At 40.8% G+C, this 20,611-nt stretch overlaps 3 protein-coding genes across 3 annotated transcripts; 2 read left to right on the top strand and 1 right to left on the bottom strand.

The window, feature by feature from the left end:
- Positions 1 to 8,297: 8,297 nt before the first annotated feature.
- Positions 8,298 to 11,617, top strand: LOC122846284 (photoreceptor outer segment membrane glycoprotein 2-like). Its single transcript, XM_044143131.1, has 4 exons — positions 8,298 to 8,352; positions 8,630 to 9,431; positions 10,248 to 10,494; positions 11,234 to 11,617. Exons 2-4 carry the CDS (start codon positions 8,851 to 8,853, stop codon positions 11,504 to 11,506), a joined length of 1,101 nt encoding a protein of 366 aa, XP_043999066.1. The 5' UTR covers positions 8,298 to 8,352; positions 8,630 to 8,850; the 3' UTR covers positions 11,507 to 11,617.
- Positions 11,618 to 12,265: 648 nt separating this feature from the next.
- Positions 12,266 to 15,708, bottom strand: rrh (retinal pigment epithelium-derived rhodopsin homolog). The gene is made up of 6 exons (XM_044143163.1): positions 15,541 to 15,708; positions 14,937 to 15,036; positions 14,167 to 14,320; positions 13,900 to 14,068; positions 12,612 to 12,790; positions 12,266 to 12,535 (listed from the first exon to the last, which is right to left on the bottom strand). The coding sequence occupies exons 1-6, from the start codon at positions 15,691 to 15,693 to the stop codon at positions 12,430 to 12,432; spliced, it is 861 nt and encodes a 286-aa protein (XP_043999098.1). The 5' UTR covers positions 15,694 to 15,708; the 3' UTR covers positions 12,266 to 12,429.
- A 2,426-nt stretch (positions 15,709 to 18,134) lies between these two features.
- On the top strand, positions 18,135 to 20,229 carry LOC122846541 (cytochrome c oxidase subunit 8A, mitochondrial-like). Its single transcript, XM_044143564.1, has 2 exons — positions 18,135 to 18,352; positions 19,900 to 20,229. The coding sequence occupies exons 1-2, from the start codon at positions 18,236 to 18,238 to the stop codon at positions 19,993 to 19,995; spliced, it is 213 nt and encodes a 70-aa protein (XP_043999499.1). The 5' UTR covers positions 18,135 to 18,235; the 3' UTR covers positions 19,996 to 20,229.
- Positions 20,230 to 20,611: the final 382 nt, after the last annotated feature.

Consider the following 20,611-nt stretch of genomic DNA (forward strand, 5'->3'; position numbering starts at 1 on the left):
TGGGAACTTAAACTGCATACAGAATTGAGAGCATAGTGTTCCCCTTGGTCATCCTCTGTATTTGCTTTTTGTTCGGTTTCTTCCACAGGTTCCATTGAGAATGGGCTTGGAGTGAGGCGGCGCAGAGCCTGTACTGACAGAAATACTTCTCTGCTGTTTGATTTTCTCTTTGGTTTCTTTGGCCACACAACCTCACTGTAATAAAGAACACAAAGCTTTAGTGCTGATCAGAAATGACATAAACTCATGATGGACATGGACGTTATACTAGATGCAGCCTAAATTGAGTAAATTGAGGTTTTGACGATGTTACTACCACTATGTCTGGAAGGGGGTTTTGTGTTCTTAGGTTTGATACGCTCTCTATTATGTTTCCAAATCCTTTGCTTTTCATTTCAACATAGGATTTGTGCAAATGTGTCATGTTCTGTGTTTTCCTGTGTTTATTTTGAAGTTTCCTGTGTGTCTGAGTCTCCGTGTTGTCCTGTCTCCCCTTGATTAGTTCCCAGGTGTGTCTCGTTCCCTGATTACCCTCTGTGTATTTAGTGTCACCTGTGTCTCTGTGTCTTGTCGGATCCTCGTCATACTTCGTCATTCGTCACGTCTATGTCTCGTCCCTCCGTCGTCCTGTTCCCTGTGATCTGGTTTATTTCATTAAATTCATTATTTTGCATTCAATCCAGTCCAGCTGCGTTTCTGCCTCACCTCCACACCCCAACATGACAGAAGGATCCGACCACAACCGAGGTGAGGGCGCTCCCCTTTGGGGGCAGATGAACCGAGAGAACTGGATCCAGCAGCAGTTGGAGTTGGCACAGAGGGATCTCTACAAGGATGTAGAGATCCTGCCTTCTCCGCTGTTGCTGGAGGAGATGGGTCTGAAGTCGGACTACGACTTGCAGAGGGAGGCTTTCCGGGGGACGAGACTGGCCTTGGCACCCCCCGGATTCGCTCCCGGCCGTTTTCCCGCCTGGGAGCACAACCTCGAAGTCTGCCGGAAGAAGCGGCGTGAGCCGCCGGTGGATCCGGCCCCTCGTCGCCTTCTGGGAACACCACCTCCGCTGTTTGCCCGGCAACAGCGACGTGAGCCGCCGGTGGACCCGGCCCCGCGTCGCCTTCCGGGAACACTACATCCTCTGCCTGCCCGGAAAGAGCGACGTGAGCCGCCGGTGGACCCGGCCCCTCGTCGCCTTCCAGGAACACGTTCCCCGCTGCCGGCCCCGAGGCGCTTCGCCGGCACCCCTCCGCTGCCGGCCCCGAGGCGCGTCGCCGGCACCCTCCGCTACCCGGCCCGGCGCTTCGCGGCACCCCTCCGCTGCCGGCCCAGCGCTGCGGCACCCTCCGCTGCCGGCCCGGCGCCGCCGGCACCCTCCGCTGCCGGCCCAGCGCGCGGCACCCCTCCGCTGCCGGCCCCGAGGCGCTTCGCCGGCACCCCTCCGCTGCCGGCCCCGAGGCGCTTCGCCGGACTTCCCCCGCAGCCGGCCCCGAGGCGCTTCGCCGGCACTCCTCCGTTGCCCGCTCCGAGGCGCCTCGCTGGACTTCCTCCGTTGCCCGCTCCGAGGCGCCTCGCTGGACTTCCTCCGTTGCCGCCCTCAGTAAGTCCCGAGTTTCCCAGTGCCAGTCCCGAGCTCCTTCCCAGTGCCAGTCCCGAGCTCCTTCCCAGTGCCAGTCCCGAGCTCCTTCCCAGTGCCAGTCCCGAGCTCCTTCCCAGTGCCAGTCCCGAGCTCCTTCCCAGTGCCAGTCCCGAGCTCCTTCCCAGTGCCAGTCCCGAGCTCCTTCCCAGTGCCAGTCGAGCTCCTTCCCAGTGCCAGTCGAGCTCCTTCCCAGTGCCAGTCGAGCTCCTTCCCAGTGCCAGTCCCGAGCTCCTTCCCAGTGCCAGTCGAGCTCCTTCCCAGTGCCAGTCCCGAGCTCCTTCCCAGTGCCAGTCCCGAGCTCCTTCCAGTGCCAGTCGAGCTCCTTCCCAGTGCCAGTCCCGAGCTCCTTCCCAGTGCCAGTCGAGCCCCTTCCCAGTGCCAGTCAGGCCCCTTCCAGTGCCAGTCCGAGCCCCTTCCCAGTGCCAGTCCGAGCCCCTTCCCAGTGCCAGTCCAGGCCCCTTCCCAGTGCCAGTCCCGAGCCCCTTCCCAGTGCCAGTCCCGAGCCCCTTCCCAGTGCCAGTCCCGAGCCCCTTCCCAGTGCCAGTCCCGAGCCCCTTCCCAGTGCCAGTCCCGAGCCCCTTCCCAGTGCCAGTCCCGAGCCCCCTTGTGCTCCTCGTCGCCGCGGACGGCCGCCGGACAGCCTCCGTGGTTCCCGCCTCCTGCGCCGCGGACGGCCGCCGGACAGCCTCCGTGGTTCCCGCCTCCTGCGCCGCGGACGGCCGCCGGACAGCCTCCGTGGCTCCCGCCTCCTGCGCCGCGGACGGCCGCCGGACAGCCTCCGTGGCTCCCGCCTCCTGCGCCGCGGACGGCCGCCGGACAGCCTCCGTGGCTCCCGCCTCCTGCGCCGAGGTCGGCCCCCTGACCTCCTCCGTGGTTCCCGCCTCCTGCGCCGAGGTCGGCCCCCAGACTTGTTCCGCCCCTGAGCCTCCGCCCACTGGGTTGGGTTTGTTTTTGTGTGTTTTGGACTCTTGGCCTCCACCCACTCGGTTGGGTGTGTTTTTTTTTTTGTTGTTTTGGACTCTGGCCCTCCGTCCAGCGCCCCCTCCGCCCACCCTTGTTGTATTTTGGACTTTTTTGTTTTTGGGGCGTCTAGGAGCCGCCCTTTAAGGGGGGGGTACTGTCATGTTCTGTGTTTTCCTGTGTTTATTTTGAAGTTTCCTGTGTGTCTGAGTCTCCGTGTTGTCCTGTCTCCCCTTGATTAGTTCCCAGGTGTGTCTCGTTCCCTGATTACCCTCTGTGTATTTAGTGTCACCTGTGTCTCTGTGTCTTGTCGGATCCTCGTCATACTTCGTCACGTCACGTCTAAGTCTCGTCCCTCCGTCGTCCTGTTCGCTGTGATCTGGTTTATTTCATTAAAACTCCTCATTTAATCGTATCTGGGTCTGCTGCGTTTACCTCACCACCGCTTCCACCACACCCATCATGACAAAATGTTTCCTCACCTAATGTAGTACTCAACCCTATCACAAATAATTCTTGGTTTTGGAGTCAGGTCCATCTGTTTCTGTCACCGTTTTGCTGTTTTTTTCTCCTAGCTTCCCAGAGTTTATTATTACATTAGTTATTGACATGCTCCTGTCTCACTGATGTGTGGTTTACGATAATTTAGAAGCCCTGATACCTTATGCTGGGATTTGGTTTTCTCACTTCTGTCACAGCCTTCATGACTAGTTTGACCAGTTCCTCTGAAGATGTTCTCTCCGCCTGATTCTGATACAGTGTGGCAGACAGTGGGCTGGGTATCATTTCACTAAAACAATCTGAAGAAAAGAAGACTTACATGCAAAGCACTTTTTGCAACAGCTGATGCATTTTTTAATGTCTTTTTTACCTTTATTCTGCTGTTGCAAGATGCATACTTCAACTCTGTTGTAGTCTTCTTCACCCTGATCAAGAGTTTTAAAAGTTGTTTTAGGCCCTTGGGAGTGTGAAGTAAAGTAGTATTTATGAGTTAATGTAGATTAACCCACGTTGCATCCATGGCAAATGTATTTTACAGCTTCAGCATGTAGATTCACACCTTTACAGGCCTGGAGGAAGTACATGACCATATCCTCATTTTCTGTGTGGCTTCTTTTCAACAAAGCCCAAGCATCAGACAGACAACTGTGTAGGTAGAGAAACAGAATAACCAAAAAGCCAAGAAATAATTCAAGACATTATTAAATTGGTAAAGAAGCTAAGAGAGCACCTGCTTAGAAGAAATACTTCTGCACAAAGTTTTGCATCCTCTATGGTGTCTATGAGAGGTTTTGTCCACTGGAGATACTTCAGTGCCATGTGGTGCTGCTTGCTTTTCAGCAGAGAGATGATAATGCATCGATGTTGCCAGGAGAACTCAGGGACAGCAGCTTTGGGACTCAACAAGAGCTCCATGGAGGCCTAGGAACAAAGTTTATTGGACTTTATTTAGCAAATCAAGTTATTTTAAAATATAAATGATAGAACCCAAAGGGAAATGCATCTTTATTTGTTTCTATTTTAACAAATTCATTGTTCTTGAATGAGTACCTTTGTGTGCCCATGATCAAACATCCAGAAGGCTTTGATTTGATGGGAAAATCTGTGAGGGATTGTGAAAGCATGGCAAAATGACTGCGGAAGGTTGTCTTTGCATTGTAGGAAGTTAGCCACATCCAGGATGAAGTATAATAGCTGGGATGAGTTTATTAAGAGCCATAATCCATGGTGACTGCACTAATTATTTGCAACATTATGCCAAGCTACAACCACAAACTTCAATGTATTTCATTTGGGATTTTAAGTGATAGACCAATACAAAGTAGTTTATCATAATAACAAATTGTTTTTCCCACATATCCTGCTGTTTCTGTGAAGTCATCAGAGGTTTGTTAGGGAACATCAATGAACCAACAGCATCCTAAAGACCATCCTGATCTGAAATCTGAAATAGTGGCACATCTGCAAACCAAGATATGACTGTCCAGGACTGGAATTTCAAACCCTTGACCTATAAACTGTAATATTTTAGGTCTAAACTCCAGGATTGGATACCACTCCATTAAATCTAATCTAATAAAAATGCTTTGAGATTTGAGGTTGTAGCATGACGAAATGTGAAAATGTTAACGTTTTGCAATAGAATGTACATTTAAATGCAATGTAATGAGTTCTTAGACGCATTGCTGACTGGATACAATACCCTGGACCAACATGTTGTCAATACAAGGAATCAAGACAAGCTTCAGAAGTGAGTGAAGAGAAGGTGGAGGGTAGCATTGATCTGTACAGTCTTCAGAAGTCCATATACACCCATGTCTTTTGGACAGCTGCATCACCATGCCCTTGATCAAAAAGCCACATCTTTCCATCTCTCTCTTATTCCACCTAAATTCAAATAGGGGAAAAAAAAGAAAGGAAACCCAAATTTAAGGATAAATTTAAGTATATGAGTAGAACTAGGATATTTGTCATCTCTACATAAAAACAGCAGTGGTGTTACCCAGCAGTTTTAAGACACATTTCCTGATGGCTGAGTTCCATTTCCTTCCACATCTGAGAGATACGTTTCAGTTCTTGGGCTTCTGACAGCACAACAGGGAACACAAAAGTCTTTAGAAATGTGATTGCTTTCTGTCATGTCGATTCATCCTTTTATAAAGACATCAGTACCAGGTACCCTGGGCAGAAGCCCCATAATGCCCCACCACTGAACCAGCCGACCCAGCCAGATGTGTCGTTTCAAAGTGCAGAGCTCTTGGTTCCAACAGGCATGTCTGCCATTCGATGAGTGCTGTGTGTCCCTGCAGATCATACATGGAACCTTCAAACCTAGTTGGAAATTAGTCAATAAAGATTACATTAGTGCTGGAATGATTAGAATATGTCAAGCCGATCCGTCTTGTTGCTGAATGGACCTGGTTGGTTACTCAACCACTGAACCAAGATGAGCAGGTTCTGTAGCTTCTGGAGCAAGATGTGTACTTCAACGAAGGAGCTCCGATCCAGGAACATCCACAAACCCTGACAACGACTGAAACCTATTGGGTGAAAAAAGAAACTATGAATGTTTTGGATATATGGGATTTTTTTTTCCAGAATTGACATTTGATAAAGTGGCAGTGTCCAGTTACATAGCTTGAATTAAATAAAATGGGTTTCACACTAAATATTAAATTTAAAGTGCTTTTTACTCATTAATTTGGAGAAAAGAGCAGAAAATCTTTTACCTTTCCAATCCACAAAATAAGAAACAGCTCTTGCCCAAATAAGAAAAACAATCAACATTCATTTGTCTTGAAAGGGTTATAAACATGGAACAGTTGAGAAGCTTCCAAAAAATGTTGGGCCAAGCAAAATAATCAACACATCCAGGAGAGCACATTAGAACTCATCAAAACCTGAAACACTGTCTGGTTTATTTCCCTTAGTTAAGGTTAGTGTTCATAATTTAACAGTAAAGAAAGAGATTGGGAGAAAATAGCGGACAGCAGAACACAGAAGACTGTCTCACATTTGTTAATAAGCATCTTGATATATTGAAAGCCATATCTTTCAATATATCTACCATTGAAAAATCACATATAAATGGCCAAATACAAAATACTTACACAAGATTAACAATCCCTTTATTGTGAATTCTGATGTCCTCTGTAGCCAGGAGCCAAAGGTTTGTAGATGTTCCTCCAAACATGCATCACCTTTGTAAAGTTTAATGAAACAACACACCTTCTACCATAAAATATTTTACAAAGTATATAGAGATCAGAGGTTTCTTCTATTCTTTATGTACCTTTAATATTCAGGTTCTTCAGCCAGTAAATGATGGTTCTGATTTTGTTAGCATCCAAAGCTTCAGACCATTGACTCTCCAACATGATCTTAAATGTCAGATCTTGGGTTCTACAGCAGGATGAGGAATTTCATATGGTGATTTACAGGCAAAATTAACCTTCAAATACCCAAACTGAAACTGGTCACACATTTTGATGGCCATAATAATCTGTGACCTTACTATACAGGCCTGTCAGAGTTTAAAACAACTGTCTTTTAGAGTTCTGCCACCTCTTGACCACTATCTGAGTGTATTTATTACAATATTTAAGGTTAAACAATGGTCATATACAATCCTCAAAGACCGAGAAAATAGAAGAAGATTTATAATACACATGTCCTTCAGGTGTTACAAACCTATAACATGTAATGTTCTTTGACTATCTTAAACATAATTAGATCAATGGATTGTTCAAGAGCAGATTAAAGCATGGAGATTGTGAGAATTGTTCTGACATCTAAAAATCTTATATATTCAGTACTTACTCAGCAATAGAGGAAGTTATTTGTCTACTGAATGTTGGTGGAATTTCCTCGGTCTGAGCAGAGCAGTGAGTGCTCTACGTTGTGTCAGGTGGACTTTCAAACAACCGCAGTGGCTGCAGCAATGCTTTCCTACACCCAAGCTACTTTCTTAGACGTTAATCCACTAATCTCTCTCTGCTAACAATTCATTGGCTGAGTCGCACCATCTCCGGACTACTAGTGAGGACTACTGCAAAAGAAGAATCCAATAATTGTAAAGGGAAGGAAGTATTCCTGTTTGACTTGGTGTTTTCCTCTGTGTACTATTTCTCAAAATCTCAAAGAACCAAATAGTCGCACAGCCATTCAAAGTACTCTGTTAACTTCCTTCTAGAAGGTCATTAATGTACAAGCAGAATGTAAAAAATACTTACCCACAGAAACATAAAAATGCATTGATATCCTTTTGACTTTTTCACATTTGTCATATTTTATCCAAAAACTTCCATGCAGTTTAGTGGTTCTTTATTTAATATACCAAAGTGTAAGAAATATGTTAAAATATTTTAAAATTGCTAAAAATGAAAACATTTTTATTGAGCACCCTAAGTGAATAGCTGAATATAAACATGGTTTCATCTAAGCCATTGAATTGTAGCTCTGGTTGTTTGTTTAGGGTTAAGAACATCAATCTCAGTCTTAAATGGCTTGTAGCCTCTAATTAGTTTTCTCCTAGAATTCCCTTGTGCTAAACTTCATCCATCTATTGTTCAACTATGATCAGCTTCATATCATAGTTGAAGAAATTCATCCCCACAGAATACTGCTGTCAAACATGGAGAGTCACAGGTGCGCCACAGGGCAACATAGACACAGTATATTCATATATAATTTCTTTAAATTAATATGAATTAATTAAGTATCCAAATATTTAATTACAGTTAGATGGCATTTGGTGTATTTTACTGTCAATTTGGAAATATTCAACATTCAGTGCGTTAGCGCTTAACTATGTCTAACTGAAACTCTCGACCACACCTTTCACCTTCATTAGAATATTAGGAATGAGTAAATACAAAATGCTTATTATTTAGCATAATGTATGTCTTGGAAACAGAAAGACAAGTGTTAAATCTGTTCTTGAATTTTAATCTACATGCTTACACAACAGCCACTTGTTATTACTTTCACAGAACTGAGACCGTCAGATTTGCATAGGTGGCAGAAGGTGGGTGCAAATCCCTAGAGGGGCCCAGGGCCGATTAATGATTAAAAGGAGATTATGTGGAGGGTCAGGTGTTGGCTGCCGGTCTCATTCAGATGCTCCTGTAGCTGCCTTGTGATACCTGTGTCAGTATGACCACTCGGTTCCCGCAACAAAGAATGAGGGCATCATGGAGAAAATAGGCAAACATGAGGATGACATCAGGTGTTACTGACAAAAGCAGAGAACATAAAGGTGAGCATAGCTGTAGATCTTTTTAAATATTTTTAAAATATTTTCTAAATAAGAGTTTTTGCATAATTTTTAAGTAAGCATAATGGGAATGATTTGCTTTTTCCACATTTAATAGAGTTAAGAGATACTGATCTTCTGTTTGTTTCATAGTTATGGTTGTTATGTTGATAATTCATGCTTATAAAAACCTTGTCAAATCTCATTCTACTTACTGATCACTATTTTCCTTTCTGAAACAGTATACTCATTTGATAATATATATATCTTTTTACTATAGCCTTCTTCCGTATGACCATAATGCAGCGTCTACACTATATCAATTACGACGACAGGAGTAAGCTGCTTATGAAAGGACCGACAGAGAACCTACAACCAAACCCCCTTCCCTCAGTCCGCTGCCCCGTCTGGAGGATAAACTGCTCCTTTTCCAAGATCTACTTACATCCCACAATTAATCCCACCCTCACCTTTAAGGAATAACTACAAAATACACAAACAATGGCAGTTTTAAAGGTAAAGTTTACTAAGACCAGGAGGGATAAGTTGGCCCAGATCCTGTGGATCCTCAACTGGATTTCAGTGGTTACAGGGGTCATCCTGTTCAGCCTGGGTCTCTTCCTCAAGGTGGAGCTCAAAAAGCGTGAAGAGCTGATGGCAGAGAGGGACATCCAATATGTTCCCAACATGTTGATAGCTGTGGGTCTCATTGCTTGTATTATCAATTTCCTGGGTGGGAAGATCTGCTATGACTGCGTGGACTCCACCAAGTTCTTGCGCTGGAAGCTGATCATGCTGCCCTACATTGTGTGCACCTTCTTTTTCACCCTCTGCGTGCTTGTGGGGGCTCTGATGTGTTATACCATGCACTGGGAACTGGAAGAGGCTCTGAACCTGGGCCTGATGCAGGCTATGAGGTTCTATAAGGACACAGACATGCCAGGACGCTGCTTCCTGAAACACACTGTGGACACACTGCAGATACAGTTCCAGTGCTGTGGGAACAGCGGCTTCAAAGACTGGTTTCAAATTCAGTGGATAAGCAACCGTTACCTGGACATGTCCAAAAAGGAAGTCATAGAGTAAGTAAAGTATGTTGTTACAACATTTTAAAAACTTGACAAAATGACAATACTTCAGAATGAATGACAGATTAATTTTACAATTGAACCATACCATTCCTTTTTCAATAGTTGAAGATTGATAGAAGAAACAACTTCATTTTTAACAGTTGCATTTAATTCTAGTGTTCTCCAAACTACATATAAATTCAGACTAAATATTTTCTAGATCAGGGGTCTCAAACTCCAGGCCTCGAGGGCCGGAGTCCTGCACTTTTTAGATGTGCCACAGGTACAAAAAACGCTGGAATGAAATGGCTTAATTACCTCCACCTTGTGTAGATCAGTTCTCCAGAGCCTTAATTATTCTATTCAGGTGTGGTGCAGCAGAGGCTCATCTAAAAGTTGCAGGACTGCGGCCTTCGAGGACTGGAGTTTGAGACCCCTGTAATCTAGATGAATATTTAAACCTTTCGTCTGGAAGAATTGAGAGCTCATGGTTTGTTTCCTGACAAAAATCTGGCTCTTAGGCATAGTCCATTATCTGTTCAGTAAGGCAAAAGTTGAGGCCATTTCTCACATTGATACTATACTCTCACTACCTATTCTTTTTCCAAACCCAGCTGTTTATTAAACATGTGTGCTTGAGATCTTCACCCTGTTGTAGCACCCCAAATGTCTTGATCACAGTTTATTCATAATTAAACAAGGAGGCTATTTTGTTCACACAAGTTCAGTTTAGTTTGTATAGTTTTTTTTTGGCTGCATAAACAAACAGAGATAAATGCACTAAATTGACCAATAAAAACTGAACTTTATCCCTTTCCTGCTCTCAAGTCGACTGAGAAGTAATGTAGAGGGGAAATACCTGATGGATGGAGTCCCATTCAGCTGCTGCAATATCAACTCGCCTCGGCCTTGCATCCAGCAGCAGATTACCAACAACTCGGCCCATTTCAATTATGAGCATCAGACCGAGGACCAAAACTTGTGGATGAAAGGCTGCCGACAGGCACTGCTGGAGTACTACACCCACATTATGCAGTCCATTGGCCTTACAGTACTCATTACCTGGCTCTTTGAGGCAAGGAAACACTATATAGCTACCTTACCTTAGAAATATATTTGTCCCTCTTGAACTTGTCACATATCAAAACCAAACGTTAAGCATTTTATTGGGATTTTATGAAACAGACAAATGAAAGTATAGTGCACAATTGTCTGTAGAACCAGATTTTGCTGCCAATACTGAACCATAGAAGTCATTTTGAATTTGTCTGCCTGGTTTGCACATCTAAATACTGAAATGTTGCCCATTCTTCTTTGCAAAATTTCTTTAGTTCATTTAGTTTGCATGAAAAGCATCTGAATGTAATTTTTTCAAAATTTACCACTTATACTCAGCAATGGATTTGGGCCCTAAATATAACAGGGTCACAAGAACACTTTAGAATGTGCTTTGAAAGTGTTCCCATATGCCCAAGTCTCATGGCTTTTATACCCTCTAACTCGTTCTTTTTGAATTAATGCCTGATTACAAATCTGATTACCACTGTTCCTGTAGAAAGCTGATACAGATTGATACAGATACAAAAAAATAAACTCTTTGGGACTGTAATGTGACAAAACGTAAAAAAAAAAAAAAAAAAAGTTCAAGATGGAATAAATATACTTTCCCTGTACCCGCAGTTCTTTTAGAAAAATCTTTACCTTTAGACAATCTTAGCTTCTCCTTTGGGCTTCTAAAAATAATTAAAACATGCCATATCCAAACTTTATCTTTTTTCATTTTTGTCACTAATTGAATTCCTGTTTTGTTTTAGCTGTCAGTGCTGACGGGTGTTCGTTACCTCCAGACCTCCCTGGAAAATGTGCTGAGGCAGGGAGACCCTGACTCTGAATCTGACGGTTGGCTGCTGGAAAACAGTCTCATGGAAACGGCCCGCACCAACCTGAGCATCATAAAGAGCCTTGGCAAGAGCAACCAAATAAACACAGCCAACAATGGTGACCCCAACATTGACGTCCCATCCACCTCGAAGGCACATTATGGGCCAGACAATGTTTTCCCAATGGAGAGGATGGAAACAAGCTAAACGTTTCAGACTTATAGTCCATACTGAAAAATTATCTCCAATCCTCTGAGCCGTTGTTCTGCTCTCAGCAGAGGTCTTAAGATAACATATTGTCTACTTTTTAAAGATCTGTTAATGGTGTTATATATTATATTATTTATATTAGGATGTGATCCATTTTACTAGTCAACTACAATTCATGGACTAATTTACTTGTTGCCATGTTGGATTCTTTTGGTGACAAAAAATGGAGTGAAAAGGTTTGCCATAACCAAAGCCTGACACTATGTCAACTTAACAGAGTAACTTTTCAGTGAAAGGGGCCTTGCCATTCATAATGTTTAATCATGCATGTTTTATAAAAATCCAAACTTTTGGATGCAATGGTGAAGTAAAGTACTAAATCTGAAAACATGTCTAATAGTTTTGCTACAGGGAAATGTTTAGTTGAATACTTTTTACATGCTTAGTGTTAAACCAATGTCTGGGTAGAAGATTTGTTCTATGCATTCTATTGATGACTCACCACTTTAGTCATTTATAGTCATCTAGTCACTTTTTATGGACAAAATGCAAGGTGCCAATCTACAGGAAGTTTTGGTTGTCACTTCAAATTTAGATCCTTGAGCCACATTTATCTTTATTCTATTTGTGCTGGTCATCGTAACATAAAATTTATAAAAATCCTCATGTAACAGAAAAACAAAGTTATATACACTGCAAATGAGTATAAAATCTATTAATTGATTTCAATGGGACAAAACAGCAAATAAAAACAAGTGGAATTTACATAGCAAATACCACAGTGAATTCAGTTATCCACGAAAAGAAACAGCTACAATAGTCAAATACTGTTAAATGTATTACATAAGTGTTTATTATAAGGTTTTAATGTAGGTACTTTTAAATAGCTATATAGTTAGATTTGGTATATAGGCCCTAAATTACTGGGTCAGAGGCTGCTGGGAGATTGTCATTGGAACCTGTGTACTGATTGTAATCCGTTGCCTTGTTTGACATCGAATCATCCCAATGATGGCTCTCCTGAACCTGCAGGAAAAAAAATATTTTACAGTGCCAGAACACACCCTCAAATATAATCCTGTGCAGTCAAGAAAAGACTCACTTTTTGTTGGCAATAACGTAGATGCAGGGGTTGTAAAATGTTGAGGACTTTGCGAAGAGAGGAGCAATAATGGCCATCGGCGCAGGAATGGTCTTTGGGTCACCAAATGATGCCCAGAGGCAAACCAAGGAGTATGGAGACCAGGCAACCAGAAACATGATGATCATTATAATAGACATCTATAGGCAGAAACACAGATAACAAAAGTCTTAACTTTAACACTGATTTGGTTTCCATAAATACATGATTTTACCAATTTAAACATACTATGACTTGTTATAGGAAAATGATTGTGATTAAAATCAGTCTTAATAAACATTTTTCACACAAAAAACATGTCTAAAATGCTTCACATTTAAAAAAATCTATGTGTAGCATAGTTTACTAAGAAGAGGGAGTGTCAAGATCTTTTTTTAGTTGCTGTAGTTACTAAACTATAATGAATTTGTTGGATTCAAAACCTCACAAATTAAATTCTTAGGAGTTGCTTTTTTAGTTGACAAGTTTATGACAGTGACTCAAATGGTGCTCTGCATCATTTTATCCCTCCTCAGTCTTCTACTTATTGAGGTAAAAGTTCCAGCAGCAAAACACAGGCATTTGCTTTACCAGACACCTCCACTTTGGGAACTCCTTGAGACATAGTCCCCATGTGTTCTAGGTCTGCCAGGGGCATCCATTTGAGTTTTTCAAACCACCTTGACTCTGAGAGCCCATCCAGCCTATGCAGTGAGTAATTCATTTGCTTGTGTCTGGGGTATTTTCCCTTTACTCTTTTACACAGGGCTGGAATGTACCTAAATTAGTAAATCTAGAGCTTAATCTTTCTGCCCAACTTCTTATACAACATGACACACCAGACCAAAACTACTATTGATGTGGACAAATCACAAATCCATTCTTCTGCTCCATCCTACCATTACAAATGAAAAGGAAAAAAAATACTATACTTTATTTCATTACCAGGAGAAAACTATCCTTCTTTTCTCTGTTGATAACCATGAGTTTAGACTCACACAAGCTTCTCCACAGTCCATCTTGAAATTCACTGACTTATCAAGAACAAAGCAGCACAGACTCTGAACTTCAGTTTCCTTCAGTTGATTTGGGATAAACTGAACAGAAAGGTAAAAAGACCACCACACATTTGTGGAAAAATGTCTGACATTTTAAAATAATGTCTGCTCACTAGTGATTCATCACCTTTAAATTTGCTGTTAATGGACACAAGATAGAGTCCATGTTGTGTATTTAAAACAGGCTGTTAGGAAAAGCAAAGCTGATTTACCTTGGTAACGTCCATCTGGTCAGACCAGTCAATGTTGATGCTCTCCAGGCAGTTACTGGTTTTGTACCTCTTCACAGTGACAGACACATTGTAGTAGCAGTAAAACATGACAGACAGAGGAATCACAAAGTTTACTGCAATCACCGCCATCGTGAAGGAGATGAAGGAGCTGTGAAGGAAAAGTAGTGGTGTGTTCTAAAGACCGTTGAGCAAGTGAAGTAAAACTATGTTACACAAAAAACAAGATATGCACTTCTGAAAACTCACGCATCGTTTTTTCTCCAGTTGATTGTGCACGTTGCTCCAGTGGGATCAGGGGCATAACTTGCCCAGCCTACTATAGGCATTGAGGACCAGAACACAGCATTCAGCCAGGCAGCCAGAATAAGGATGTTGTAAGACCTAGCAGTCATTTTCTGACCTTTAGAGACAAAATCAAAGAACTTCAATAAGAGCGAGAGGGAAGAATATAAAATCTGGATTGTTTATTAATTTCAAATATTCCTTTCTATTTCAAAACGTTTTGAAAGTGGGATTTTTGTTTTGATTAATTATTTTGACTGATTTAGTCTACAATGTTAATTCTGTCGACAACTTCCAGACTGGCATTTTGACATGATGTAAAAACATAAATTATTGTTGATCTCTCTGATTTTTAAGAGAGACCAACTTTGAAAAGATTTCATCAACATGAATACTTTTCCATGACATCAAATACATTCAACAGGAACCAGAATGTCCAAAAGTTTTGTTATGAACATTTTGCCTACTGTAGGCATAGAGGACCACACCTATAAGGAATATACACAGTAAAAGCTGTCCCTAACTGTAGCATGAAATGATAAGGACATTCTTGGCTGTATTGGTTTTAGTTGTATAACAGTAAAATTTCTTTTGCACTTCAAAACATATAATCTGTCATTTTAATATATTTTTTGTTAGGTTTGGATGCTGACAAAGGGAGTTTCTTCCTTCTACATGGTTCATCTAAAGGTAAAGGAACATCAAAGTTAGAGAGGAAAAGAGTGGGCTCGTACTGATGTCTGGTCTGCAGATGGTGAGGTAGCGGTCAATAGCAACCACAGTCAGTAGGCCGATGCTGGCCATGCCAAAGAAGATGTTGAGGGCTGCATATATCTAAAATCAGAAGCAAAATAAAAAGTTCAAACTTGGATTTTCTATGTTGATGCTTATTAGAACTTTTTTACTGAATCTGTTTAGCACCACTAAGCAGTTCACAAGCTTGTTTACTAAAAATACACTAGTTTTTAGCTCTACATATGGGAAAGTGTTCCTGGAAGGAAAAAAAAACATAAGTTTGACCAAATCTCCACAAAAACAAACATAATCTGCAGAAAGAAAGTCCAAACACGTGACCTAAGCTGACCAGCTGAGGTAAAAGTCTGCTCACTGTTCGGAGTCTTGGTAGCTTAGAATAAACCCAGTTAACTATTCTAATTTTACATGACGAGACAGAAAAAAAAAATCTTTTTTTTCCAAAAGAAAAACCTGAAATAAAAAAAAACCCAACAAAAATCCAAAGAGAAACCCCTGATCAAAACCACATCAAAGATTACAGAAAAATAAAGTAGAAGAAACAGTGTGTGATGTGTGGGTGAATTTCTGTTTTTGTTTCCTCACCTGGCATCCAGTGTAGCCGAACTTCCAGCTTCCATGAATATCTGAGGCAGCAGACATAGGATAACCAATACCAGCCACTCCAATGTCAGTGAAGGCCAGGTTGATGATGATGAAGTTAGTGGCTGTGCGAAGCTCCCTGAACTTTCCAAACATCAGCAGAACTATGATGTTACTGGCCAAACTGATGACACCTGAGAGTGGAGGAGGCTTTCTATAAAGGTAGTTTTCAGCATGCTGACGTTTTAGGTGACATTTCAGGGCTCCGTATTACAAAGCTTGACAAGTGTTGCCTAAAGTGACCCTTTCGCAATGTGCTTTAGTCTTTTGTAATTGAACTATGGTTCTTTATGCATGGCCACAAAGGCTTCCTTCAGATTTGTGTTTCATAATGTCTAACGTTTCAAACATTTAAATACAAAGTAATACTCCTTCAGTTGGCCTTTATAATCTGTGTGTTTGTTAAATCATGTAACGAGACAATGGTGGTTTTCTAAACAAGTTCAGATATGATAATTGAAAGATAAACATAAATGAAATTCAAATCAATGCAAGAATCACACTACTGTTTTGAGATTCTTCTTAAAACTTTCTTCATACATTGAAGGAATAAAATCTTAATATTCAAAAGTTTTTCCCATACCCCAGTTTCTTTCTCCATTTGATCCAGAGTTATTAACAGTAAAAGAACACTTGCTACTTTTCCATGGGTTTTGTGACTGTGTAGGAACCATGGCTTTCTGAAGGGCTGGAGATCAGTTTCCTAAAATTCCTCCACATAGCTTAATAATATTGTACACTGTACAAAGAGCTTGTTCCAGTCGTTTTTTAGGAATCTTATTTTTAATTAGTTTATTTATTTTTGTCATAAATTTGTTAAAGGAGGGAATACATTTTTTCTCAAAGGGTTGGTCTGGCATGGATATAACATTTAGACCATAGGAAAATAATAAACTTTAGTTTCATATTATGTGGAAACCACAGATATTCAACTTAACCTTTTCTGTTTTTCCGATGGGGTGTCCGTTTTCCAGATTGTTGAATAAACTCAACCATATAATATTGTCTTCACACAACATATTGTTTTCTCTGTTTCTGCCAGCTGTTCAGTTCATCTAGCGTTATATCTATGAAATTCCATTGATGATGTCCTTTTCCTACCTGCAGTTATCAGATATCCAGCCACGATGTTGTGCTCCATTTGACTGAAAGCACTTTTACCTCCATATGGTGCAACATCAGAACTGTTCACCTCTGAGTCCATCCCCATCTTTGACGTGTTTAAAAAAAATAAAATAAAATAAAAATAAAAACCAGAACTAATAGTACAATCTAAAGAGCAGAACAGTAAAAACTCTTGAGATGCTCTTTGAACAGAATAAAGAATCAGAGAGCTGGTGTTGGGAAACTAAAGCCTGCTTCTCGGCAGATTATTACATTCCAGCTCTGTTCTCTGCTGGGAGCCAGTATTTTGTACAAAAGTAAGGATTACTGCTCATGCGACCTGAAATCTGGGCTCTGATACTGGCATTTCAACAAAAAATAACATTTTAATTGCGTCATACCCCAAACATTACACAGGATACTATTGCAACACTTGACATTCTTATACCTCAGTCAGAGATTACATGTGTTGTCATCCCACACGTGTTTTTTCCTCACAAAGCAAATGCATATGACCAAGAAGACATAACATGAGTGCAGATTAAAAATTCCTATGATGCATAAGGTAAAGAGGCATTTTAGAACAAGGAGATATGGCTCACCCACCAGGATGATACATGGTTTCAGACATCACAAGCATTCTTTTCAGCATCATACACAATTCTCATTTGTTATTCACAATCTAATTACTACAGGTCGTGTTTCCGTAAGCTAAAGCTTATAAAGGACATTGAAAATGCTACTTGATGTGTTTTCAAGAAATCTGGATTTCATTTGAATGTGTAATTTAAAATCTCAAGTAATTAGAATTAGAATCTGAATTAGATCATCCTGCACTGGAAATGGATTCTTTAAAACCCATTTTAAGAAGTTTCACATTAACATAAACTGTTGGTGTGTTAATGTGAGACATAAAACACTTTCCATAAGACAAAAATGTCTTATTTCATTTCATTTTATTTTATTTTATACTATTATATTCTAAATAAGTTACTCAAGTAAATGTAATTGAGTAAATGTAGCTATATACTACCTACTTTTTCTGATTATAGATTATTCCGTACAAATCAGAAAGTACTAATCCCACCTGCACCTCCCTTCCCCCCACATTAATTAATCAAATAGGTAGGGACCAATCCCACTTTGGTTCTTTCCCAACATGACTGGTCCATAAAGCAATGAATGACCGTTTAAAATTGAGAAACTTGATTTCCTGGTACTGAATCCTAACATAAATCCTAAAGGAGACCTTTGGAGTGAATTAAAAATAATTGCTCTATTGTATATTTATTTTAATTGTTGAAAAAGTACATTGCGACCCGCTCTGTCTTAGATGCTGTTTTGCTGTTTTTATGGTTGCTCAGTCCTGATAAGACACAAGACGTCATCCAAGACAGCAGGTGGCGCCGTAAGCATTACTCTTCTTGTAATGTATTAGGTAAGACCGAATGAGCAATTCCTCACATTGACTCACCAGCTTCTCTCTGTTACGGAAGATATTTGACATCGTGTCAAATAATAATAAAAAAAAAAAATGCCGGGGATCTTGAGGACCGTTGCCAGCCGCGTCGCACCCGTCCTGCGGGGACACACTGTCACCCAGACGGCGAATTTGTACACCAGGCCGCCAAAAGAGAAAATCGGCTTCGTTGTGAGTGTCTGAGCTAATGGCTAACTGCTATCAGCTAACGTCTGTCCTTTTGGAGGTCATAGTCTGTGCTCTCTCTAGTTATAGATTATTATTTTTTTTTCTAAAACCAACTTGATTTTGGTGACTGATGGTGGATTCGCACACTCTTGTTTAGTCAAAATCTTTTTCGATTTATTTTTCTGAGTTTGGCATGAAGGGATTTGGAGATCTGCGAAGTTTTCTCTTTCAGATTAAGAAACTGTTCAGAATAATCAATTATATAGTCACTTTAAAGGTCAACTAGTTTAATCAAGACTACGTTTAATGACCTAATACTGCACTGGATCTTAATGAGATTCAGTTTTAAAATAAGTTAATTTTAAGTCATTTAAAATGTTTAACTGGTTCTGAACGCCAAAGTAATCTCCCTGAACATATCCAAGTAGTAAAAACCAAAGAACCAAAACATATTACTATTTTACTGTTCTTCTCTGACTGGCCGATTTCTCTTTAGCAACTTGTTTATTTTAAATAAATCCCTCCATCTTTAGTATGAACAGCAGGACATGTATGACACAATGTGCAGATACTTCTGAGACTTGGGGGGGCGGGGGCGGGATTATCTGGAATAGGGAGAGCAGTTTAACCTTTCTTACAACTGCTGAGGAGGGACATAAAACAAGTTTACATGTAAAGGTTTCTGATGAGAGCTTTGTCTGCAGCTCCAAGGTGTTTTCTAACTACAGAAAAGCAAATAACCTGTTTGAATCTTTATTTCAGGATTGGATTTGTTAACTTTATGGATTTTAATTATTTAGTTTTCTTCAGTTTGGCTAGAAAGATCAATATGTAGGTAATCCCTTATCCAGAGAAGGTATGGACAAGATGTGCTTAAAAATAATCTCTATCTTCAGAAATTTTCTGTGATATTAAATAAAAGCTCAGTTTGCTATAAATATCCAGCAGGGCCTCAATGACAGGACAGAATAGTTTGCCTCACTAACTATGGGCTTGATGCTGAATTGTCTATTGCATCAAAACTATCCATATGTTTAGTGTTCAAAGATAGACATTGGATAGCTTTGTGTGTTAGCTAAATTGAAATACAGACTCAAAGCAGTGCTGATAGACAGTTCTATCACCACCACTGAAATTACTTTTATGTTCTGTCAACTCCTCACATCTCAGTTGTCTCAGATTTGGGTTTCTTTACAACACATTCTCCTTCCTGAGATTAATTCCTTGTTTTCTTTTTGTTCAAACCAGGACACATCCCTACATGAATCTCTGGCTTAAGAAAAGTCAGTGCCATGCATTTTTGCTTCAGTTGCACTGAATCCAGTTCAAAACACTCCTTACTGTTTCATCTATAGGATGAATTATAGTTCCAAAAATTTCTTTAGTGCCTGTCTGAAGATAAACAACAAACTGTTCTTTGCTCCTTTAGCTTGAGGATTGTATTTACTCTTTTATCAGTCACTTGTTTGTAGACCAGGAGGTGATATCTGCTCTCCTGCCTCAGTTTGATTGTATGCACTCATTAATCCATGTCTCTGTCTTTTGTGCAGGAATCATCAATTGCGTTGGTTGTGTTGTCTGCAACGATCCTTGGACCCTCTGGATGGATCCTGGCCCACCTGGAGGACTACAAGAACAGGGACTAAAGTGGAAACTGCCAGATGTGGTTTATCCAGCCTCCATCTTATCCTGGGATCATCATCTTAATCTAATGATGCAGAGATGTTTTATTTACCACCCTTCTACCTCTGTGACAGTTTCTTGTCCCTGTTACAACTTCACTTAAAATAATGTCTCAGATATGTCAATTATGCTACAATTTTGTGGTCAATCTTTCCTCATAAGGAGTGTTACAGAATTAAATTTCAACCTTAAATGATGCTGTTTGTCTATCATTTTTGTCAAGGTTTTACTGTTTTTTGTCACACATCTCAGGAACTTCAGATGATCCTGCAGAAAATCCAGTACTTTAAGACCTGCTGGTGTTTAGAACAGGTTCAATTAGGTTCTGAATATCTTTGGCTGGTCACATGACTAACTTAAGGCATTTAAGTAGAGTCAAAAGCCTTATATCAAGTAGCATGGCTACTTGATATAACTAGTAGCTTGGCTAGCTTATATCAATATTTTTTGACTACTTTGGTGTAGAGTCAATACCAAAGTAGAGGTTTTGGTGTAGACTAGTATCAACTAGTCCTTTGATATAAGGATTAGTTGATACGGTCCTTATATCAACTAGCTTGGCTAGTTGATATAAGGACT

The sequence above is a fragment of the Gambusia affinis genome, linkage group LG16, assembly GCF_019740435.1.
Source record: "Gambusia affinis linkage group LG16, SWU_Gaff_1.0, whole genome shotgun sequence".
NCBI classification, from domain to species: Eukaryota; Metazoa; Chordata; class Actinopteri; order Cyprinodontiformes; family Poeciliidae; genus Gambusia; species Gambusia affinis.

Bases quoted from the DNA above. Each gene is read 5' to 3' on its own strand.
- LOC122846284 (XM_044143131.1), top strand. From the start codon at position 8,851: ATGGCAGTTTTAAAGGTAAAGTTTACTAAGACCAGGAGGGATAAGTTG. The intron at 9,432-10,247 runs GTAAGTAAAGTA...CCTGCTCTCAAG, and splicing joins TCCAAAAAGGAAGTCATAGA to TCGACTGAGAAGTAATGTAG. The intron at 10,495-11,233 runs GCAAGGAAACAC...GTTTTGTTTTAG, and splicing joins TCATTACCTGGCTCTTTGAG to CTGTCAGTGCTGACGGGTGT.
- rrh (XM_044143163.1), bottom strand. From the start codon at position 15,693: ATGTTTGGAAAGTTCAGGGAGCTTCGCACAGCCACTAACTTCATCATC. The intron at 14,069-14,166 runs GTGAGTTTTCAG...TTTCCTTCACAG, and splicing joins AACTGGAGAAAAAACGATGC to CTCCTTCATCTCCTTCACGA. The intron at 12,791-13,899 runs GTAAATCAGCTT...TTCTGCCTATAG, and splicing joins ACCAGATGGACGTTACCAAG to ATGTCTATTATAATGATCAT.
- LOC122846541 (XM_044143564.1), top strand. From the start codon at position 18,236: ATGCCGGGGATCTTGAGGACCGTTGCCAGCCGCGTCGCACCCGTCCTG. The intron at 18,353-19,899 runs GTGAGTGTCTGA...TCTTTTGTGCAG, and splicing joins AAGAGAAAATCGGCTTCGTT to GAATCATCAATTGCGTTGGT.